The 18,674-nt window shown below is 49.7% G+C and overlaps 1 protein-coding gene across 1 annotated transcript; it reads left to right on the top strand.

The window, feature by feature from the left end:
* The first annotated feature begins 282 nt into the window (after positions 1 to 282).
* On the top strand, positions 283 to 18,511 carry LOC144889365 (uncharacterized). The gene is made up of 7 exons (XM_078769563.1): positions 283 to 381; positions 4,621 to 4,738; positions 5,884 to 5,954; positions 6,097 to 6,145; positions 6,426 to 6,482; positions 16,665 to 16,727; positions 18,432 to 18,511. Exons 1-7 carry the CDS (start codon positions 347 to 349, stop codon positions 18,501 to 18,503), a joined length of 465 nt encoding a protein of 154 aa, XP_078625689.1. The 5' UTR covers positions 283 to 346; the 3' UTR covers positions 18,504 to 18,511.
* Positions 18,512 to 18,674: the final 163 nt, after the last annotated feature.

Genomic DNA, 18,674 nt, shown 5'->3' on the forward strand with positions numbered 1-18,674 from the left:
GATTTTCAATGGCAGTTTAAAACTTTGTTATGAACATCCCCAGGGTCAAGCGATGCCGACCACCCTATGACACCCCTTCCACCTCAAGTGGTCTCTGAATATGCATGCTATGTTTATTGGAGATCGACACAAAACTGTAGAATTTGACAAACAAACACAAGCCCATTCAGGCTTTATAGTATAGGTGACATGAAATAAAACATGGTGTGACAATTCGCTATGAAGAGCAATTTGTGGACCAGATTGTGACTTTTATAATGTCGGTGATTGATTTCAGGCCAAGAAGCAGTGTTTATGGGAAAAGCTGCAGGAATGTATTGCCAATAGAGATTCAGCAAGAAAAGAAATGACATCTTTATTAACCAAACTTGATGCTGAAAGGTACAACATGACATATAATTTGTGCAACTAATCGTGTGATAATGTTCTCCTTCGATCAATATGCTTGTTAGGAGCAGTAAATTGCTGCTGGTTTGCCAATACCCAAACCGGCTGTGAACGTTATCCCTTATAAAGTCATTTCTTCCTTTGTTTCAAGGACATTTTTGTTATTAAGTATTTCCTAACTGCTTTGTATAGTCTGTCTGATCACGAGTCAGACAAGCTGTTGTGCAGGGAAATATTATACTTGGGATGAATGAATGGGCATGGGAAAACAGCCAAAAAAAGTAGCTCACAGATAAATAGTCAAGCATCAAAGAAAGGGAGAGAGATAGAGAGGGAGAGGGAGAGCGAGAGAGGGGATTAACCGGTCACGTTGATAGCATTGATTGCATCCAACTAGAAGGAAACATTGTGAAAGAGAAAATGCCATAAATAATAACATGACTAACTAGAACGGCACTCAGTAGAGAGCATTCCTCTGCCTGGTTGGCCATATCACTCAATGATGAAGAATCCCTTTAAAATTCTACTCTCTGGATTCGGATCTGGATCTTTACCAAAATTGAATCGATTCTTCCTTGTCATACACACAACCTGTCCAACAAGTTTCGTCCAAATCCATCCATAACGTTTTTGAGATATCCCGCTATGTATCGTTTTTGGCCCTCTCTCCAAATGGTGAAGAATCACTTAAATATTAAATAATTCTCGTATCCGAATCCATATTCAGATCGCCAAAATAGAATCGATTCTTCCTTGTCAGACACCCAACCTCTCCACCAAGTTTCGTCCAAATCTGTCCACAACTTTTTGAGATATCCTTATATGTATCGTTTTTGGCCCTTCCTTCACCTGAGATATCCTTCACCCAATGGTGAAGAAAAACTTTTAAAATTCCAGTAGCCGGATCCGAATCCGGATCTTCACCAAAATCTAATAATTTCGTTCTTGTCACATACGCTACATCTCTGCCAAATTTTGTCCGAATCCGTCCACAACTTTTTGAGATATTTTATTCACAAACAAATGGACAAACAAACAGACAGACAGACAGGTGTGAAAACATAACCTCCATCCACCTTTGGTGGCGCAGGTAAAAATGAACTGTGGAAGCCAGCCAGATGTTGTAGGAAGTTATGATTTCCTTTCACAAAGATATGGACTGTCAGTGCAGAGAGACCATGTGAATTGAAATTTTCTGGTATGTCCAGAAATGGTGTCTTATTTTCATTAAGTTTAAGGCTATGTTAAGTTGCTTTCAGTATGAAAAGGTACATCACTGATTAAACAGGATTTACAGTTCTTTCAGAAAGTATTCACAACCCTTGACTTTTTCACATTTTGTTGTGTTACAGCCTGAATTTAAAATGGATTAAATTGAGATTTTTTTGTCACTGATCTCCACATAATACCCCATAATGTCAAAATGGAATTTTTTTCAGAATTCTTTTGCAAATTGATTAAAAATTAAAAGTTTAAATGTCGAGTCAATAAGTATTCTGAAATGTCTTTGCTAATGACACTCCAAATTGAGCTCAGGAGTATCCAATTTCGTTTGATCATCCTTGAGATGTCATCTTGAGATCATCCTTCACCTTGAGTGGTGAGTTTGAGGTGAAGGTGGGAGTGCATCAGGGGTCGGTACTAAGTCCACGACTATTTGTAGCTGTGATGGAGGTGCTGGCTCAGACCGTAAAGGAGGGTTTACCGTGGGAGTTGTTGTATGCAGATGATCTGGTGTTGATTGCAGAAAGTATGGATGGACTGAAGGAAAAGATGAACAAGTGGAAGGAATGTATGGAGACAAAAGGTCTGAAGGTGAATATCGGAAAGACAAAGGTGATGGCAAGTGGTAAAGCATGTGGTGAGGTGGAAAGAACTGGGAATTGGCCGTGTGCTGTGTGTAGGAAGGGTGTCGGGGTGAACTCCATTCAATGTACAATGTGTGCTGAGTGGGTTCATCAAAAATGTAGTGGTCTGAGAGGGTCATTAACCAGTGTGGCAGCTACATTCAAATGTAAGGTGTGCACAGAGGGAGCTGCAGATGGAGGAAATGTTGAGTTGGATCTTGGAGACGGCGTGAAGCTGGAAGGTGTGAAAACATTTTGCTACCTCGGAGACATGCTGAATGGAGAAGGTGGATCAGACTCGGCAACGGTTGCTCGAGTGAGATGTGCATGGAAGAAGTTTCGGGAACTGAGTGGCGTGCTGATGAGGAGGAGAGTGTCGCTGAAGCTGAAGGGAAAGGTGTATGCTGCATGTGTGAGAAGTGTTATGATTTATGGGAGCGAGACATGGGTAATGAACGTAGAGCAGCAACGAAGGCTGGAAAGGGTGGAAATGCGAATGGTTCGATGGATGTGCGGAGTATCGTTGAGAGAGAAGAAGACAAATGATGAATTGCGAAAGATGATGGGAATATTGCCTGTGATTGATGCTGTGAAGAGGAACAGGTTGAGATGGTTTGGTCATGTATTGAGGAAGGATGAAAGTGACTGGTTGAGAAGAGTGATGGAAGTTAATGTAGAAGGAAGTAGAGGACGGGGAAGACCGAGAAAGACTTGGCTAAAGATGGTGGAAGAAGAAATGCGGGCAAGGGGGTTAACAAGGAGAGATGCAGAAAATAGGGCAAAATGGAGAAGATTGTCATGGGGACCGCAAGGCTAACCCCCGCTCTAGCAGGGAACATGGCCTTAAAATGCATGTTGTTGTGTGTTGTGTATCCTTGAGATGTCTCTGCAATTTGATTGGAGTGCACCTGTGGCCAATTTAATTGATTGGACATGATTTGGAAAGAAACACACCTTTCTATATGAGGTCCCACGATTGACATTTCATGTCATAGCAAAAAACTCTACCATAAAGTCCAAGGAACTGTCCATAGAACTTTGAGATATAATTGTGAGGAGGCCTTGATGTGGGGAAGGGTATAAAACAATTTCTAGAGTGTAGAAAATTCCCAAGAGCACAGTGGGCTCCATCATTAGTAAATGGAGAGAATATGAAACTATCCAGACTCTTCCTGGAGCTGTCCATCCGACCAAACTGAGCAACTGGGCAAGAAGAACCTTGGTCAAGGAGGTGACCAAGAACTCAATGACCACTCTGACAGAACTACAGAATTCCTTGGCTGAGATGGGAAAATCTACCAGAAGGGCAACAGTCTTTGCAGTACTACACAAATCTAGGCTTTATGGGAGAGTGGTCAGACAGAAGCCACTCCTGAGAAAAAGGCACATGACAGCATTACTGAAGTTTTCAAAAAGGCACGTGAAAGAGCATGAGGCAAAATATTCTGTTGGCTGATGAGACAAAAATTGAACTCTGGCCAAATGCAAAGCACTATGTCTGGCGGAAACTGAGCACAGCTAATCACCCATCTAACACCATCCCTGCTGTGAAGCATGGTGGTTGCAGCATCATGCTATCGGGATGGTTTTCAGCAGCAGAGACTGGGAGACTTGTAAGGATAGAGGGAACAATGAATAGAGCCAACTGCTGGCAAATCCATGAGGAGAACCTGCTTCAGAGTGCAAAAGATTTTAGACTGGCAAAGATTTAGGTTCCAACAGGACAATGACCCCAATCATACAGGCAAAGCAACACTGGAATGGTTTCAGAACAAGCATATGAAAGTCCTTGAGTGGCCCAGCCAAAGCCCAGACTTGAATCACATTGATAATCTGTGGAAAGGCTTGAAGATTGCTGTTCACTGATGCTCCCCATCCAACTTGACAGAGCAAGGAAGAATGAGAGAAACTCCCCAAATCCAGATGGGCAAAGCTGATATAGATATACCTAAGAAGACTCTAAGCTGTAATCACTGCCAAAGGCGCTTCTACGAAGTACTGAATTTATTGAAGTGGGCTGAATACTTATTTAAATTAGGTATTTCTGTGTTTCATTTTCATTAAATTTGTAACAATTTCTAAAAACATGTTTTCACTTTGTAATTGTGTGGTATTACATGTAGATAGGTGACAAGAAATTTAAATTCAATGCATTTTTAATTCAGGCTGTAATACAACAAAAATGCGAAAAAGTCAATGGGTGTGAATACTTTCTGAAGACACTGTAGATCAAACGAGTTGTCAGTAATAAGAGACTTAAAAACTGGAATGACTTGGATATGCAATGCAATACAGCAGTGCATTTCCTCTCATTGTAGATAAATGGTATGATTGGATTTAAGAGGAAGTTTTATTCTCAATTTCAGCCTCAATTGTTATTTTACAGGGAAAAGGCAAAGACACTGAGTGAACAATGTGCTCACTCACAGCTAGAGAAGGATGAACTGAATGAGCAGATTGACCTGGCACACAACCAGGTCCAAAAAATTGAACATCTCTTGGAGGTAAACAAATCTTTAGTTATGTCAGTCACGTGTGCAATCTGTTGGTGTTTTTAAGTGGTGAAGCTGCTTCAATATTTGGCTAAGTCCTTCCATCCGTCCGTCAAAAATGAAGAAGAACCTTTCTAACCCACCATGTTTAATTCTAAAGGAATGTAAAGGGTAATTCTAATGGGTTCCAAATGATAATTTTAGTGGGTTCTAAAGTGTAATTCTAGTGGGTTCTAAAGGGTAATTCTACAGGGTTTCGTTTATTTCTAAGCTTTGCCTATTTCATATTAAAAATGCCAAACTGAACCACTTCCTTCAGACTTGGGTGCGATTTTTTTTTCCCATAATGCTTGTAGATTTGTTTATAGCTTGTTTATTGTCATTTTCAGAAGGGCCATGCACACTGCCTGACTCATTTATTTGTCCTTTTTTTACCATATTTGGGTTTGATAGTTCTCTGTGCTAGAGATGCAAATTATATTGACCATGTGAAGGTGTGTCACATGATCTCTGCAAAAGTACATATAACTCCGTTTGTTCATATGCAGTACATAGCTGCTGGTTTGCTTCAGTTCTTCCTGGGGCATGGCGATGCCACTGAAGCAACCTTCGTTTGGTTAGAGCAGGAATTTAGAATTTCTGAAGTGTGCCTGTGATTTCTTGCCTACTGTTCCGCTACCGTGGAATCCTTAATATCCATTGACTTATGCTTGCAGGCAGGACACCCACAGAGTTTAACGTCCATCCAATGGATGGCACATATATTGATGCGCAACACCAGCGTGACAATTTATATCTCGGGGGGCAGGGCGGGGGGATTCAAACCCAGGCTAGACAGCACAGAGGCAAGTGTGCATACACCTCGGCTATCCTAAAACTTTTGACCAACACAACTGCAATCCGTGGGCTATAAATGTGCTGAGCCCAACATCTAAGAATGTCGCTCCAATTGGGATGAACTATAATTATGATTTATCTCGTTCTCTGTATGGATATTGTGCCATTATGTGATGTATCAACTATCAGAATACTCGCAAGAACTTTGTTAATGTTTCATGATGTGAAAGGTCTTGCTACTATTAGATACATTATTATAGCTAAATGGTAAGGCTTTTCAATTACAGTGGAGAAGTTCTACCCATTGTTTCTTTCCCTAGGAATCAAAGTACAATGAAGCGGCAGCTCTGGAAGATGTGGAGAAAATGAAAGTAACATTGGAGCAAAAAATGTGAGGATGGAAAAGTTCATTGCATTCTAAAACTGAATGTAATTTTTATTTGCCAACATGATTTCCAAGCTCTGACGGCAGCATATCATTCAGAGCAAATGCCAATGGATATTTGCCTCATTTCCTTACACATGCCTTACAGAATGGAGTTTCAGAACAAAAATGAAAAGAGAGAAGAAGAACTGAGCCATGTATACAACAACAAGCTTTAATGTGTATTATTATTTTATCGCACATAATTGATTTATTGTATGTACAAGTCTTACAATATGCCTTGCAGTTCGTTGTTAATACCGTCTTTTAACCCTCATGAGAAAAAATGCGTTTCCATTCAGCATATATATATATTGTTTATTTCCTTCATGCTTCCTTTCATAGCTCACGTGCACCGATTTTAATTGATGAGTTTCCACTTCATGAGATGTCTTATGTGCTTGTAAACAAACATACAATCGAGCTTGTACGTTTCAGGAGAAAGCTGAATGTGAACAGAGCAAGCAAAAGCAACTGCAGATTGTTGAGAAAAAGGTAAGTTTGACTCTTATTGTGCTACCTTTTAAATGGTTATCATGCTCTGAATGTATCCTTGTGTATGGCCACGACAGAACTGTTCATCCCATCAGCCCTTGTACTAATTAAAAGGTAATTTAACTTTCCTGAAAATATGCCCTATGTCTGTTCTCTGCCCCTGCATTTCACTATCCTTGTACATTTTGCTCTTCCATTTATTTTATTACTGGGATAATGCTGGTTTCTAGATGATTTGGGATGATTTACTTAAAACAAGGAGAAAAAGACAGCACAAAATGGTCTTTGATCAGATTGCAAAATAAAGTGAAGTGCATGTGTATGCTATCATGTACTGTGCTTGTGCCAAGGTTGAACAATATCAGACCATGCATGTCTGAGAAATGGTTGGGGACACGTTTAACTAACGAAATGGCCGCCAGTCAGCCATCTTGGATCTGATCTTGAAAAAAATATGACGTGCATATGTAAGCTATTGAAGCGCGATGCTGCGCGCGCTAATGCTTACGCAACGAGCAAGCGGACAACGCGGTTCATAAAAGAGTCTTTATTGAAAGTACTCAAACTGCAGAACTGAGCTGCTCCGGGCTGCACGCCCCGTGTATATCTTGAGGCCACGCCTCTCTCTAGGGCGTGGCCGCCACCCACTTGGTGCGCGGAATGATGTCACCACGCCAGTGGGCTTTCGTGTCCGCCACACGCGCCCCCCCAGAATTCCCGCGCACCTGGAGGGCCAGTTTGCGGGGCAAACGGATGACCCGGCCGAAGCGCCCCCTGGCGATCGGTGGCGTCCGGGGTGCAGGGATGCCAGGTGGGATGCCTCTGGCTGCCCCTGTGATGGGTGCAGGACCGGGGGGCGGCGTGGCGGCGGGGCTGGGCGGTGCCGGGGGTCCGCCCGCAGGGGGGCGGCCCTGACGCGGGGGTCGGGCCACTGGCGGTGGATGGTCCACGTCGAGGTGGGCCGGCTTGAGGCGGTCTACAGAAACGCGGTCAGGAGTACCGCCGATGTCCAGGGTGAAGTGCTTCGCCCCGGTCTCCAGCACGTGGAAAGGCCCGTCGTACGGGGGCCGCAGTGGTGTCCGGTGGGCATCGTGGCGGACGAAGATGTACTCCGTGGTGCGAAGCTCCGGGGCGACGTGCGTCGGTGGGTGCCCGTGGCATGCCGTTGGCACCGGGGCGAACCTCTGGGCGGTCTCTTGCAGAGCGGAGCGCTGCTGTGCCGCGGACCATGGTGCCGTGGAGTCGGGGAGGAACTCGCCCGGCACCCGCAGCGGTTGCCCGAAGACCAACTCCGCCGCGGATGCGCGCAGGTCCTCCTTGGGCGCCGTCCGGAGGCCCAGCAGGACCCAGGGGAGTCTGTCGACCCAGCCGCCGTCGCGGAGGGTGGCCCGGAGCGCGGACTTCAATGAGCGGTGAAATCGCTCACACAGGCCGTTAGCCTGGGGGTGGTAGGCTGTGGTTCGGTGCAGCCGGACCCCGAGCCCCTGTGCGACCGCCCCCCAGAGCTCCGAGGTGAACTGGGGGCCGCGGTCGGACGAGATGTCTGAAGGGGCGCCGAACCGGGCGACCAAGGTGGCGATGAAAGCCTGCGCGACGTCCGCTGCCGTCGTCGACGCCAAGGGCACGGCCACCGGGTGGTGCGGTCCACCATGGTGAGGACGTGGGTGAAACCCCGCGAGGGGGGCAGAGGTCCCACCAGGTCCAAGTGGACGTGATCAAACCGGCGTTCCGGCACCGTGAACGGGGCCAACGGGGCCTGGGTGTGCCGGTGCACCTTGGCGCGCTGGCACGCGAGGCACATCCTGGCCCAGCCGCGGACGGCCTTCCGGAGGCCATGCCAGACGAACCTGTCGGCGATCAACCTTTGGGAGGCCCTCACGCCCGGGTGGGACAGGCCGTGGATGGCGTCAAACACCTGGCGCTGCCAGCCCGCGGGCACGATGGGGCGAGGCCACCCGAGGGAGACGTCGCACAAGAGGGCCACGCCCGCACCGTCGAACGGCACCTCGGTGACGCGGAGGCCCGTGACGGCGGTCCGCAAGGCCTGGACGTCGGGGTCAGCGGCCTGGTCCGCTGCCATCCGGGCATAGTCGATGCCGAGGTGGACTGCGTGGGCGACGGCCCGGGAAAGGCAATCCGCCACCGGGTTGTCCTTCCCCGCGACGTGCCGGATGTCCGTCGTGTACTCGGACACGGCCGAGAGGTGACGCTGCTGCCGGGCCGACCACGGCTCGGTGACCTTGCCCATCGCGAAGATCAGCGGCTTGTGGTCGACGAAGGCCGTGAACGCACGGCCCTCGAGCAGATGGCGGAAGTGCCTGACCGCCAAGTGAAGCCCGAGCAAATCGCGGTCGAAGGTACTGTAACGGCGTTCGGGCGGGCGAAGCTGTCGGCTAAAGAACGCCAGCGGTTGCCAAGCTCCACGCACCCATTGCTCGTGCACGGCGCCCACCGCGTAGTCCGAGGCGTCGGTGGTGAGGGCGATCGGTGCATCGGGCGCCGGGTGCGCGAGCATGGTGGCATTAGCCAAGGCGAGCTTCGCGCCCGTGAACGCCGTGTCCATCTGCTCGGTCCAGGTAACGTCGCCTTTGCCCGGCTTACCTCGGAGAGCTTCGTGCAGGGGGCGCAGGAGCTGGGCGATACGGGGCAGGAACCGATGGTAAAAGTTCACCATGCCCAGGAACCCCTACAGCCCTCTGATCGTGCGGGGGCGCGGAAACCCCTTCACCGCCTCCACCTTGGCCGGCAGGGGGACGGCCCCGTGCCTGGTGACACGGTGCCCCAGAAAATCGATTACGGCGACGCCGAACCGGCACTTTGCGGGGTTCACAATCAGGCCATGCTGGCCCAGGCGTTCGAAGAGCGTGCGGAGGTGGCGTAGGTGCTCTTCGCGGGACGCGCTGGCGACGAGGATGTCGTCCAGGTAGACGTAGACAAAATCCAAGTCGCGCAGGACGCTGTCCATCAGTCGCTGGAACGCCTGAGCCGCATTCTTCAGACCGAAGGGCATCCGCAGGAACTCGAAGAGTCCGAATGGCGTGATGACCGCCGTCTTCGGGATGTCCTCCGGCCTGACGGGGACCTGATGGTAGCCGTGTATGAGGTCCACCTTCGAGAAGAAGGACATGCCCGCCAAACGGGCGGAAAAGTCCTGAATGTGGGGGACGGGGTAGCGGTCGGGAGTGGTGGTGTCATTGAGACGGCGATAGTCCCCGCACGGTCGCCATCCCCCGCCGGGCTTCGGCACGATGTGCAGCGGCGACGCCCAAGCACTCTCCGAGCGCCGAACGATGCTGAGTCGCTCCAGGGTAGCGAACGCCGCTTTTGCCACCGCCAGCTTCGTCGGCTCGAGGCGGTGTGCCCGGGCGTAGACCGGTGGCCCGACGGTGGGGATGTGATGGGCCACCCCGTGCTTGACGGCCCCCACCGAGAAGGTGGGCCGCGTGAGGGCCGGGAAGCCGGCGAGGAGGCGGGTGAATTCGTCCGCTGCCGGAAGCGTACAGATCAACGTGGCCGGAACCGAACCGTTCGGCAAGCCGCTTGGCAAGCCGCTCGGCGAGCCGCTCGTTGAGCTGCTCGACGAGCTGGGCAGCGCACAAGCGAGCGAGCTGAACGTCTCGGCCTGGACAAGACGTCTGCGCTTTACGTCGACCAGGAGCCCATTAGCGCACAGGAAGTCCGCGCCAAGCAGTGCCATGGGCACGTCGGCGGTGACGAACGTCCATCGGAAAACCTGCCCTCTGAACCGCAGAGAGAGGCAGCATTTTCCGTACGTACGGATGGGCGTCCCGTTCGCGGCAAGCAGCGCGGGGCCCCCGCCCGCGGCGTGCTTGTCTGACGTACCGGCGGGAACGACACTCACCTGCGCTCCCGTGTCGCACAGGTAACGGCGCCCGGATAAGGTGTCCGTTATGAACAGCAGGCTGCTCGAACAGCCGGCGCTCATCGCCACTATTGAGCGCCGGCCCGGGCGTTTCCCGACCTGTTGAAGGAGCATGGAGGATGACACTGCCGAGCCTCGTGGCCGAACTTGGCGTGGAACCAGCACCAGGTGGTGGAGCTGGAGGAGTGCGGCTGGCTCCGCCAGGCCCGTGGAGTTAGCGGTTTTCCCCGCGGTGGCGGTTTTCGCCGCGGCGGTGGGCGGGGCGTGGCGGCGGTCACGAGGTGCGTATCAACATGCTGCGTATGCTGTGTAAGCTGATGCTGTGGATCAGCATCATCAGCAGCATCAGCCTCGAGGTCCGTGACGGCCGCACCGACTCTCGCCCGCGTATCCGAAGCCGCGAAGTACCTGTCCCCCTCGGCTGCCAATGCTCGGGGTTCCGTTAGCACGGTCCCGGCCAACGCAAGGCGAACCTGCGCTGGAAGTTGGCGATGGAAAAGCACCCGGAATAGAGAACCGGGGGCTTCGTCGCCCAACAGTGACAGCATATGGTCCATTCGGACCGACGGGCGCGTGTCGCCGAGCTCGGGGAGATCCAGGAGGCGGTCGGCCCGTGCGTCATCCGTGAGGCCGAACGTGGCTAGGAGTAGCCGCTTGAGTGCCTCGTACTTGTGGCCGTCCGGTGGGTGGCGAAGGACGGACACAACTCGAGCGGCCGTGCCGGGCCCGAGGGAGGCGACGACGTGGCAGTAGCGCGTGTCGTCGCCGGTGAGGCGCCGAAGCTGAAATTGGGCTTCGGCCTGGACGAACCAGACTTCGGCCTGGGCCTCCCAAAATTCGGGAAGTTTAATCGACATTGCGTTGTTGTTTGCCATTGCAATGGCGTCGTGTTCGGAAGGATCGCTACGGCAGATCCAACGTCGAGGTCACCATATGAAGCGCGATGCTGCGTGCGCTAATGCTTACGCAAGGAGCAAGCGGACAACGCGGTTCATAAAAGAGTCTTTATTGAAAGTACTCAAACTGCAGCACTGAGCTGCTCCGGGCTGCGCGCCCCGTGTGTATCTTGAGGCCACGCCTCTCTCTAGGGCGTGGCCGCCACCCACTTGGTGCGCGGAATGATGTCACCACGCCAGTGGGCTTTCGTGTCCGCCACACTATCATTCATTATCTGTTTGCCAAGTTTTAACAAGATCGATAAATTAATGTCTGAGAAATGGTTGAGGACGTGTTCAACATCGGGTTTTGTACAAATAAAATGCCCGCCAGTCAGCCATCTTTGATCGCATCGTGAAATAAAATGATGTGCATATGTACACTACCGGTCAAAAGTTTTTGAACACCTCAATTTTTACAGTTTTTATTGAAATTTAAGCAATTCAAGTCCAGTGAATAACCTGAAATGGTACAATGGTAAGCAGTAAACTGCTCGAGGTTAAAAAAAAGTTTAGGTTAGCAAAAATAGGAAAATAATGTAAATTGCACAGTTATATTGTAAAAAAAAAAAAAGGCCTTCTTCAGGGAACAAGTAATGGGTGAACAACTTACAGCTGTTCTGCAGCAATGTAAGTAAATTAAGCCTTGAAAGTTGATGCTGTAGCGGCTACCGCTGGGTTTTCACAATCGCCTTGCACCTATCAAGGACGCGGAGCGATCACCATGCCGGGCTCGTCCAGGACGCCCGGGCAGGCCCGCGCTCAACTTGCCAGGCCTCGGTCGGGACGCTGGGCCACGCCCCCTCTCGCCTTTCCGGGGCAAACGCTCCGGGATAATATGTATATATATTGCTGCCCGATAAACGGGCTTTTCAGAGTGCCTGAGTGTTTGGTTTGATTAAAGCAACTCGGATGAATTCCAGCTTTTTGTCGCGTCCATTCTTCCGATCGACGTGGGAGCCCCAGCTCCTTCATTGGTGACCCCGACGTGATGACTGCCGTTTTAGGGACGTCGGCCGCCCTGACAGGTACCTGGTGATATCCCCGTGTGAGATCAATTTTCGAAAAAATGACCCGTCCCGCCAGACGGGCGGAGAAGTGTTGGATATGCGGGATCGGGTACCTGTCGGGGGTGGTAGCGACATTGAGACGGCGGTAGTCGCCACACGGGCGCCATCCACCCCCCGGCTTTGGCACGATGTGCAGTGGCGAGGCCCACGCGCTATCGGAGCGCCGCACGATGCCGAGGTGCTCCAACACGTCGAATTCGGCCTTCGCCATGGCGAGCTTGGCTGGGTCGAGGCGGCGGGCCCTGGCGTAGACCGGCGGGCCCGTGGTTGGTATGTGGTGCTCGATCCCATGCCGTACTGCGACGGCCGAAAACGTCGGCCGCGTGAGGGCCGGGAACTCCGTGAGCAGGCGAGCAAACTCGTTCTCCGCCGTGTCAGAGTTTACCACGGACATCCGGCACGTCGCCGGCAAAAACAATGCCGTGGCCGACTGTCTTTCCCGGGCCAGCGCGAACGCGGTCCACCTGGGCGTGGACTTTGCGCTTATGGCGGCGGACCAAACCACCGACACCACGGTGCAAGCCCTCCGGGCGGCGGACACGGGCCTCCGCCTGGCCGACATCCCCTTCGCGGACACTGTCCTGCTCTGCGACGTCTCCCAAGGCCAGCCTCGCCCCATCGTGCCCGTCACCTGGCAACGCCGCATCTTCGCCTCCCTCCACGGCCTTTCCCACCCGGGCCGGAAAGCTTCCCAGAAGCTGGTGTCGGCGCGATTCGTCTGGCACAGCCTTCGTCGGGACGTCCGCGATTGGACCAGCACCTGCACGGCCTGCCAACGGGCCAAGGTCCACCGACACACCCAGGCCCCGCTGGCACCTTTCACCGTGCCCGAACGACGTTTCGACCACGTCAACGTGGATCTGGTGGGCCCCCTCCCCCCGTCACGGGGGTTCACACACCTGCTCACCATGGTGGACAGGACCACCAGGTGGCTGGAGGCCGTTCCCCTCGTCTCCACCACCACCGCCGACGTGGCGCAGGCTTTCATCGCCACCTGGGTCGCCCGCTTCGGCGCACCGGCGGACATCTCGTCAGACCGCGGACCACAGTTCACCTCCGAGCTGTGGGGCGCGGTCGCCCGCAACCTGGGGGTCAAGCTCCACCGTACTACGGCCTACCACCCCCAAGCAAACGGGTTGTGCGAGCGATTCCACCGCTCCATGAAGGCCGCGCTCATGGCCGGCCTTCAAGACGGCGGTTGGGCCGACCGGCTGCCGTGGGTCCTTTTGGGCCTCCGCACGGCCCCCAAGGAGGACCTCCAGGCATCCACCGCCGAGCTTGTCTATGGCCAGGCGCTACGCGTCCCGGGCGAATTCATGCCCGACGCTACCAGTCCCTGGTCCGCAGCTCACCAGCGCTCGGACCTCCAGGAGGCCGCCCGACGGTTTGCCCCCGTGCCAACATCCCACCACGGTGACCCCCAGTCCTACGTCCCCCCAGCACTTCGCACAGCGGAGTATGTTTTTGTGCGTCACGACGCACATCGGGGGCCACCCCGGCCGCCGTACGACGGGCCCTTCCGGGTGCTTCGACGGGACGACAAGTCGTTCGTCATCGACATCGGCGGCAGGTCGGACCGGATTGCGGTGGACCGCCTCAAGCCGGCGCACGTGGACGTCGACCACCCACCACGGGTGGCCCTTCCGCCGCGGCGAGGCCGCCCCCCGTCCACGGTGCCCCCCACTCGACCGCCCACCACCACACCGGACCCCCTCCCACGACCCGCCAGGGGTCGCTTCGGCCGGGTCATCAGGACCCCCCTCAAATTGACCCTGCCGGTGCAAGTCGATTCTGGGGGGACGTGTGTAGCGGCTACCGCTGGGTTTTCACAATCGCCTTGCACCTATCAAGGACGCGGAGCGATCACCATGCCGGGCTCGTCCAGGACGCCCGGGCAGGCCCACGTTCAACTTGCCAGGCCTCGGTCGGGACGCCCGGGCATGCCCGGGCATGCCCGGGCAGGCTCGCCCTCAACTTGCCAGGCCGCAGCCAGGACGCTGGGCCACGCCCCCTCTCGCCTTTCCGGGGCAAACGCTCCGGGATAATATGTATATATATTGCTGCCCGATAAACGGGCTTTTCAGAGTGCCTGAGTGTTTGGTTTGATTAAAGCAACTCGGATGAATTCCAGCTTTTTGTCGCGTCCATTCTTCCGATCGACGTGGGAGCCCCAGCTCCTTCAATGCAAACAATTCCAACAGGTGTCCCAACCTCTGCTGATTACTTGATTACAAACCCCCTGTCTGTATAAAAGCAGTATTGGAACAGACTGTTATTACACCCTCTGAAGCATTATTTGGACAATATTGCACTGCAGGAAGTAGTATATTGCTATCATAATGGCGAGAAAAAGGCAATTAACAAAGGAAGACAGACAGACGATTATAACCCTTAAAAGTGTAGGTCTTTCCTTTAGAGAAATTGCAAAGAAAGCCAAGGTGTCAGTGAGTACAGTTTCCTACACCATCAAAAGGCACTTGGAAACTGGAGGAAACTCTGACAGAAAGAGGTCTGGCAGACCCAAAGCCACAACAGAATCAGAAGACAAGTTTCTGAGAGTCAACAGCTTGCGTGATAGGCGGCTCACAGGACAACAGCTTCAAGCACAGCTTAACACTGGTCGAAGTAAGCAAGTCTCAGTTTCAACTGTGAAGAGAAGACTTCGAGCTGCAGGTTTGACAGGTCGAGTGGCAGTAAGAAAGCCATTGCTAAGATGGCAAAATAAGAAAAAGAGGCTTGCCTGGGCCATGAAGCACCGCCAGTGGACTACTGAAGACTGGAAGAAGGTCTTATGGACCGATGAATCAAAATTTGAAATCTTTGGTTCATCACTCAGGATTTTTGTACGTCATCGAGTAGGCGAAAGGATGGTTCCTCAGTGTGTGACACCAACTGTCAAACATGGAGGAAGAAGCGTGATGGTCTGGGGCTCTTTTGCTGGATCCAGAGTCGGCGACTTTCACAGAGTGACTGGCACCCTGAACCAAATGGGCAACCACAGCATTTTGCAGTGCCATGCAATACCCTCTGGTATATGCCTAGTTGGTCAGGGGTCAGTCTTCAGCAAGATAATGACCCTAAACACACCTCCAGGCTATGTCAAAACTACTTTTGAGGAAAAGAACAAGACAGTAGGCTTCAAATCATGGAATGGCCAGCACAGTCTCCAGACTTAAACCCCATCGTGCTGGTTTGGGATGAACCAGACAGAAGGGTGAAAGTAAAGCAACCTACAAGTGCAACACATTTGTGGGAACTTCTGCAACAGTGTTGGGAAGAACTTCCCGAACAATATTTGATTTCCATTGTTGAAAGAATGCTACGAGTGTGTTCGGCGGTTATATCTGCAAAAGGTGGCTACTTTGTTGAGTCAAAAAATTAAATTACATTTTGTTAAACAAAATGATTCTATTATTTCTTTTTTTTATCTCCAATTGTTTATTTGTTCTATGCTTAATTTCAAAGTACATTGAGAAATTGAACTGCGTAAATTTTAATAAAAACAGGAAAAATTGAGGTGTTCTAAAAAAACTTTTGACCGGTCGTGTATATATATATATATACAGTATATATATATGTATAAATAAATAAATATAACGTACAGTGAGCTGGAGGCAGAGTGTTGGGAGAAGGGTTGGTGAGTTTCTTGTCAGCCATTTGAGGTGGGGTGTTGAGGGTATATTGGCAATGTGTATACCATCATGTATTATCTTTATGCCAAGTGTGAACAAACAAAATTGGTCCATACATGTCCGAGATATGATTTGCGGATGCATGGATGGACATGCAGGTGGATGACACCCAATCCAGAAGCCCCCGGTTCAGGGGCTTGTTAAGCTTCACTTTAGCCTCAATGCACTTCCATGAAGGGTGGGAAAAAAAATCATTTTTTTAAGGCTATTTTCCCTGCTAGAGCGTGGGTTAACCTTGCGGGCCCCATGACATTCATCATGGTTCTCTTTTTGAGGCAATGTTTTTATGGCCGGATTCCCTTGCTGACGCCAACCCTTTGAGTCGCCTCTTACGACACGCAGGGATACAGTGTACCTATTCTAACCGGCACATTCATTTCAGCAAGCTGGTACTCAATTTGCCGACCTCGGAAGGATGACAGGCTGAGTCCACGAAGGGTGGAGAGGGAGACAATCTTAGGAGGGAATGCTGAATTGAAGGAAGCCACTTCCAGGAGTGAAAGATCCATGCCAACCTGTGTGCGAACAATTATTTTTTTGTAAATAAACCAAATATTGTAGATATGAATTAAAGCAAGTCTGAACCACATTTATTTTACCAGCTGTCTGCGACAAAGGAGCAACTCGACAGAAAGACAACATTGTGGAAGGATACACAACAAGAGGTATGACTGGAATCTGCATAAAAACAAAACAAAAATAACATTTTACTTCGTGTTCCTTATGTTCCATGAGTCTGTCCACTTAATGTTAAAACAAATCATTGCTTATAAAAACTTGTTATTATCCAGTTTGTCTTTGCTGATCCTTTTCAAATAATTGTTGAGTCCTCACCTAACCTTTTATTAAGAGTGAACTGCCCAATCCTGGTGTATTACAGATGTATTGAGTTGAACACCCTTTTCCTGTGTTGTTTTCTTGTTCAGAACTTCCCAATCCAGCTTAACCACCCATCATTACTACGGATTCACAATTCTTAATTATTATATCCTAGTAGTTTAATACTATGCTAAGGGCAATTGTTTATGTCATACATGGGGTGTGGTGAAGGGGAAAGGTGGGAGGGGGTTAGGGTATCATAATTAGAATGCACCAGAAAGTTTGGTAGGGTGGAGGGTGAACATGTCACTGTTTTCCATATATCACCTGTCATCGATTCTATTCTTATACCTCATATTAGTGATGGGCATGCTAAGTTACCCACAAGGTTCCTTGAGGTCTCCATGTTCCTGCATTAAAGTCATACTTCAAAAAATAATTGTTCATTTTACATTAAAAAGGGGTATATATAGATTCTATTAAAATAATACATAATTAAGCTAACTACTTCAACTTACTTAAAGCAGAAGATAAAAATACTCACCGTTATTGCAACCTAAACCTATTTCTAAATGAACATATTTACACACAAACCTGTCACTATTGAAAAGGCAACCAAAAAACTTTCAGTACCGTAAAATGGGGTGAATAGGGACAGCAAGGTGAATAGGGACACAAACTGAAAAAAAGTTCAGAAACTTTTTTCGCTGAAAATTGATAACCATACTGATTTGTTGATATTTGGGTTGAAAGTGTTCTCTTGTTTTTAAAAAAAAAAGCAACTTATAGTCCCTATTAACCCCATATATGGGTTAAATAGGAACAAATAGGATTTTTATGGCTGTTCCTATTCACCCCGTTTTACGGGTGAATAGGGACAGTCACTAATACAAAAAAAATAATAATCAAGAAATAGGGACAGTTTGGAGAAACTTTTTATCCCATTTTTTTTTTTATTGGCACTGTGGCACTGTGGCACTGTGGGACTGTGGCACTTTCATTGGCACTTCAACAATATTATGGGTGCATATTATGTGCATCCATCTGAGCTATCAATTTAGCAATAAGTTGGAAACTCAGGATTGTTTCTTGATTGTTATTTTTTTGTATTAGTGACTGTCCCTATTCACCCATAAAACGGGGTGAATAGGGACAGCCATAAAAATCCTATTTATTCCTATTTAACCCATATATGGGGTTAATAGGGACTATAAGTTGCTTTTAAAAAAAACAAGAGAACACTAACTTTCAACCCAAATATCAACAAATCAGTATGGTTATCAATTTTCAGCGAAAAAAGTTTCCGAACTTTTTTTCAGTTTGTGTCCCTATTCACCTTGCTGTCCCTATTCCCCCCATTTTACGGTAACCATGATTGCAAAGAACTACTTGTGTTAGTAATAATTAAGAACTACATCAATTATATGAAGAGGAGGTGGATAAATTATTTGAGAAACATGTCATAGTGCGAAGCATTTGTACACAAAAACCTGGCAATGGTTATGCTGATACACACATGAGTTGCTGATTGCTCCTGTCTGTCCTTGCAGGTGAAGAAACTTCAGTGTGAAGTGAAACAATTACAAAAGAAGAATGATGCATTCATGAAGGAGGTAAAATGAGGGATAACAGCGTACTATTAATAACAATTTATGAATAATATTAAATACAGATAATAACAATGACAGTTTACTGTTAATGTTAACAATTTGTTAATGTGCAAATACCAATTTATTAACGTATTGTTGCAAACAGTTTATTAATCTTTACTAAAATGGAGAAAATGTGGATGT

Source organism: Myxine glutinosa, unplaced genomic scaffold (assembly GCF_964187855.1).
Source record: "Myxine glutinosa unplaced genomic scaffold, kmMyxGlut1.1 SCAFFOLD_3117, whole genome shotgun sequence".
Classification (NCBI taxonomy): domain Eukaryota; kingdom Metazoa; phylum Chordata; class Myxini; order Myxiniformes; family Myxinidae; genus Myxine; species Myxine glutinosa.

Coding starts and splice junctions, on each gene's coding strand:
- LOC144889365 (XM_078769563.1), top strand. CDS start 347: ATGACATCTTTATTAACCAAACTTGATGCTGAAAG. Junction 5,955..6,096: donor GTAACATTGGAGCAAAAAAT/GTGAGGATGGAA, acceptor CATGCCTTACAG/AATGGAGTTTCAGAACAAAA. Junction 6,146..6,425: donor GAGAAGAAGAACTGAGCCAT/GTATACAACAAC, acceptor TGTACGTTTCAG/GAGAAAGCTGAATGTGAACA.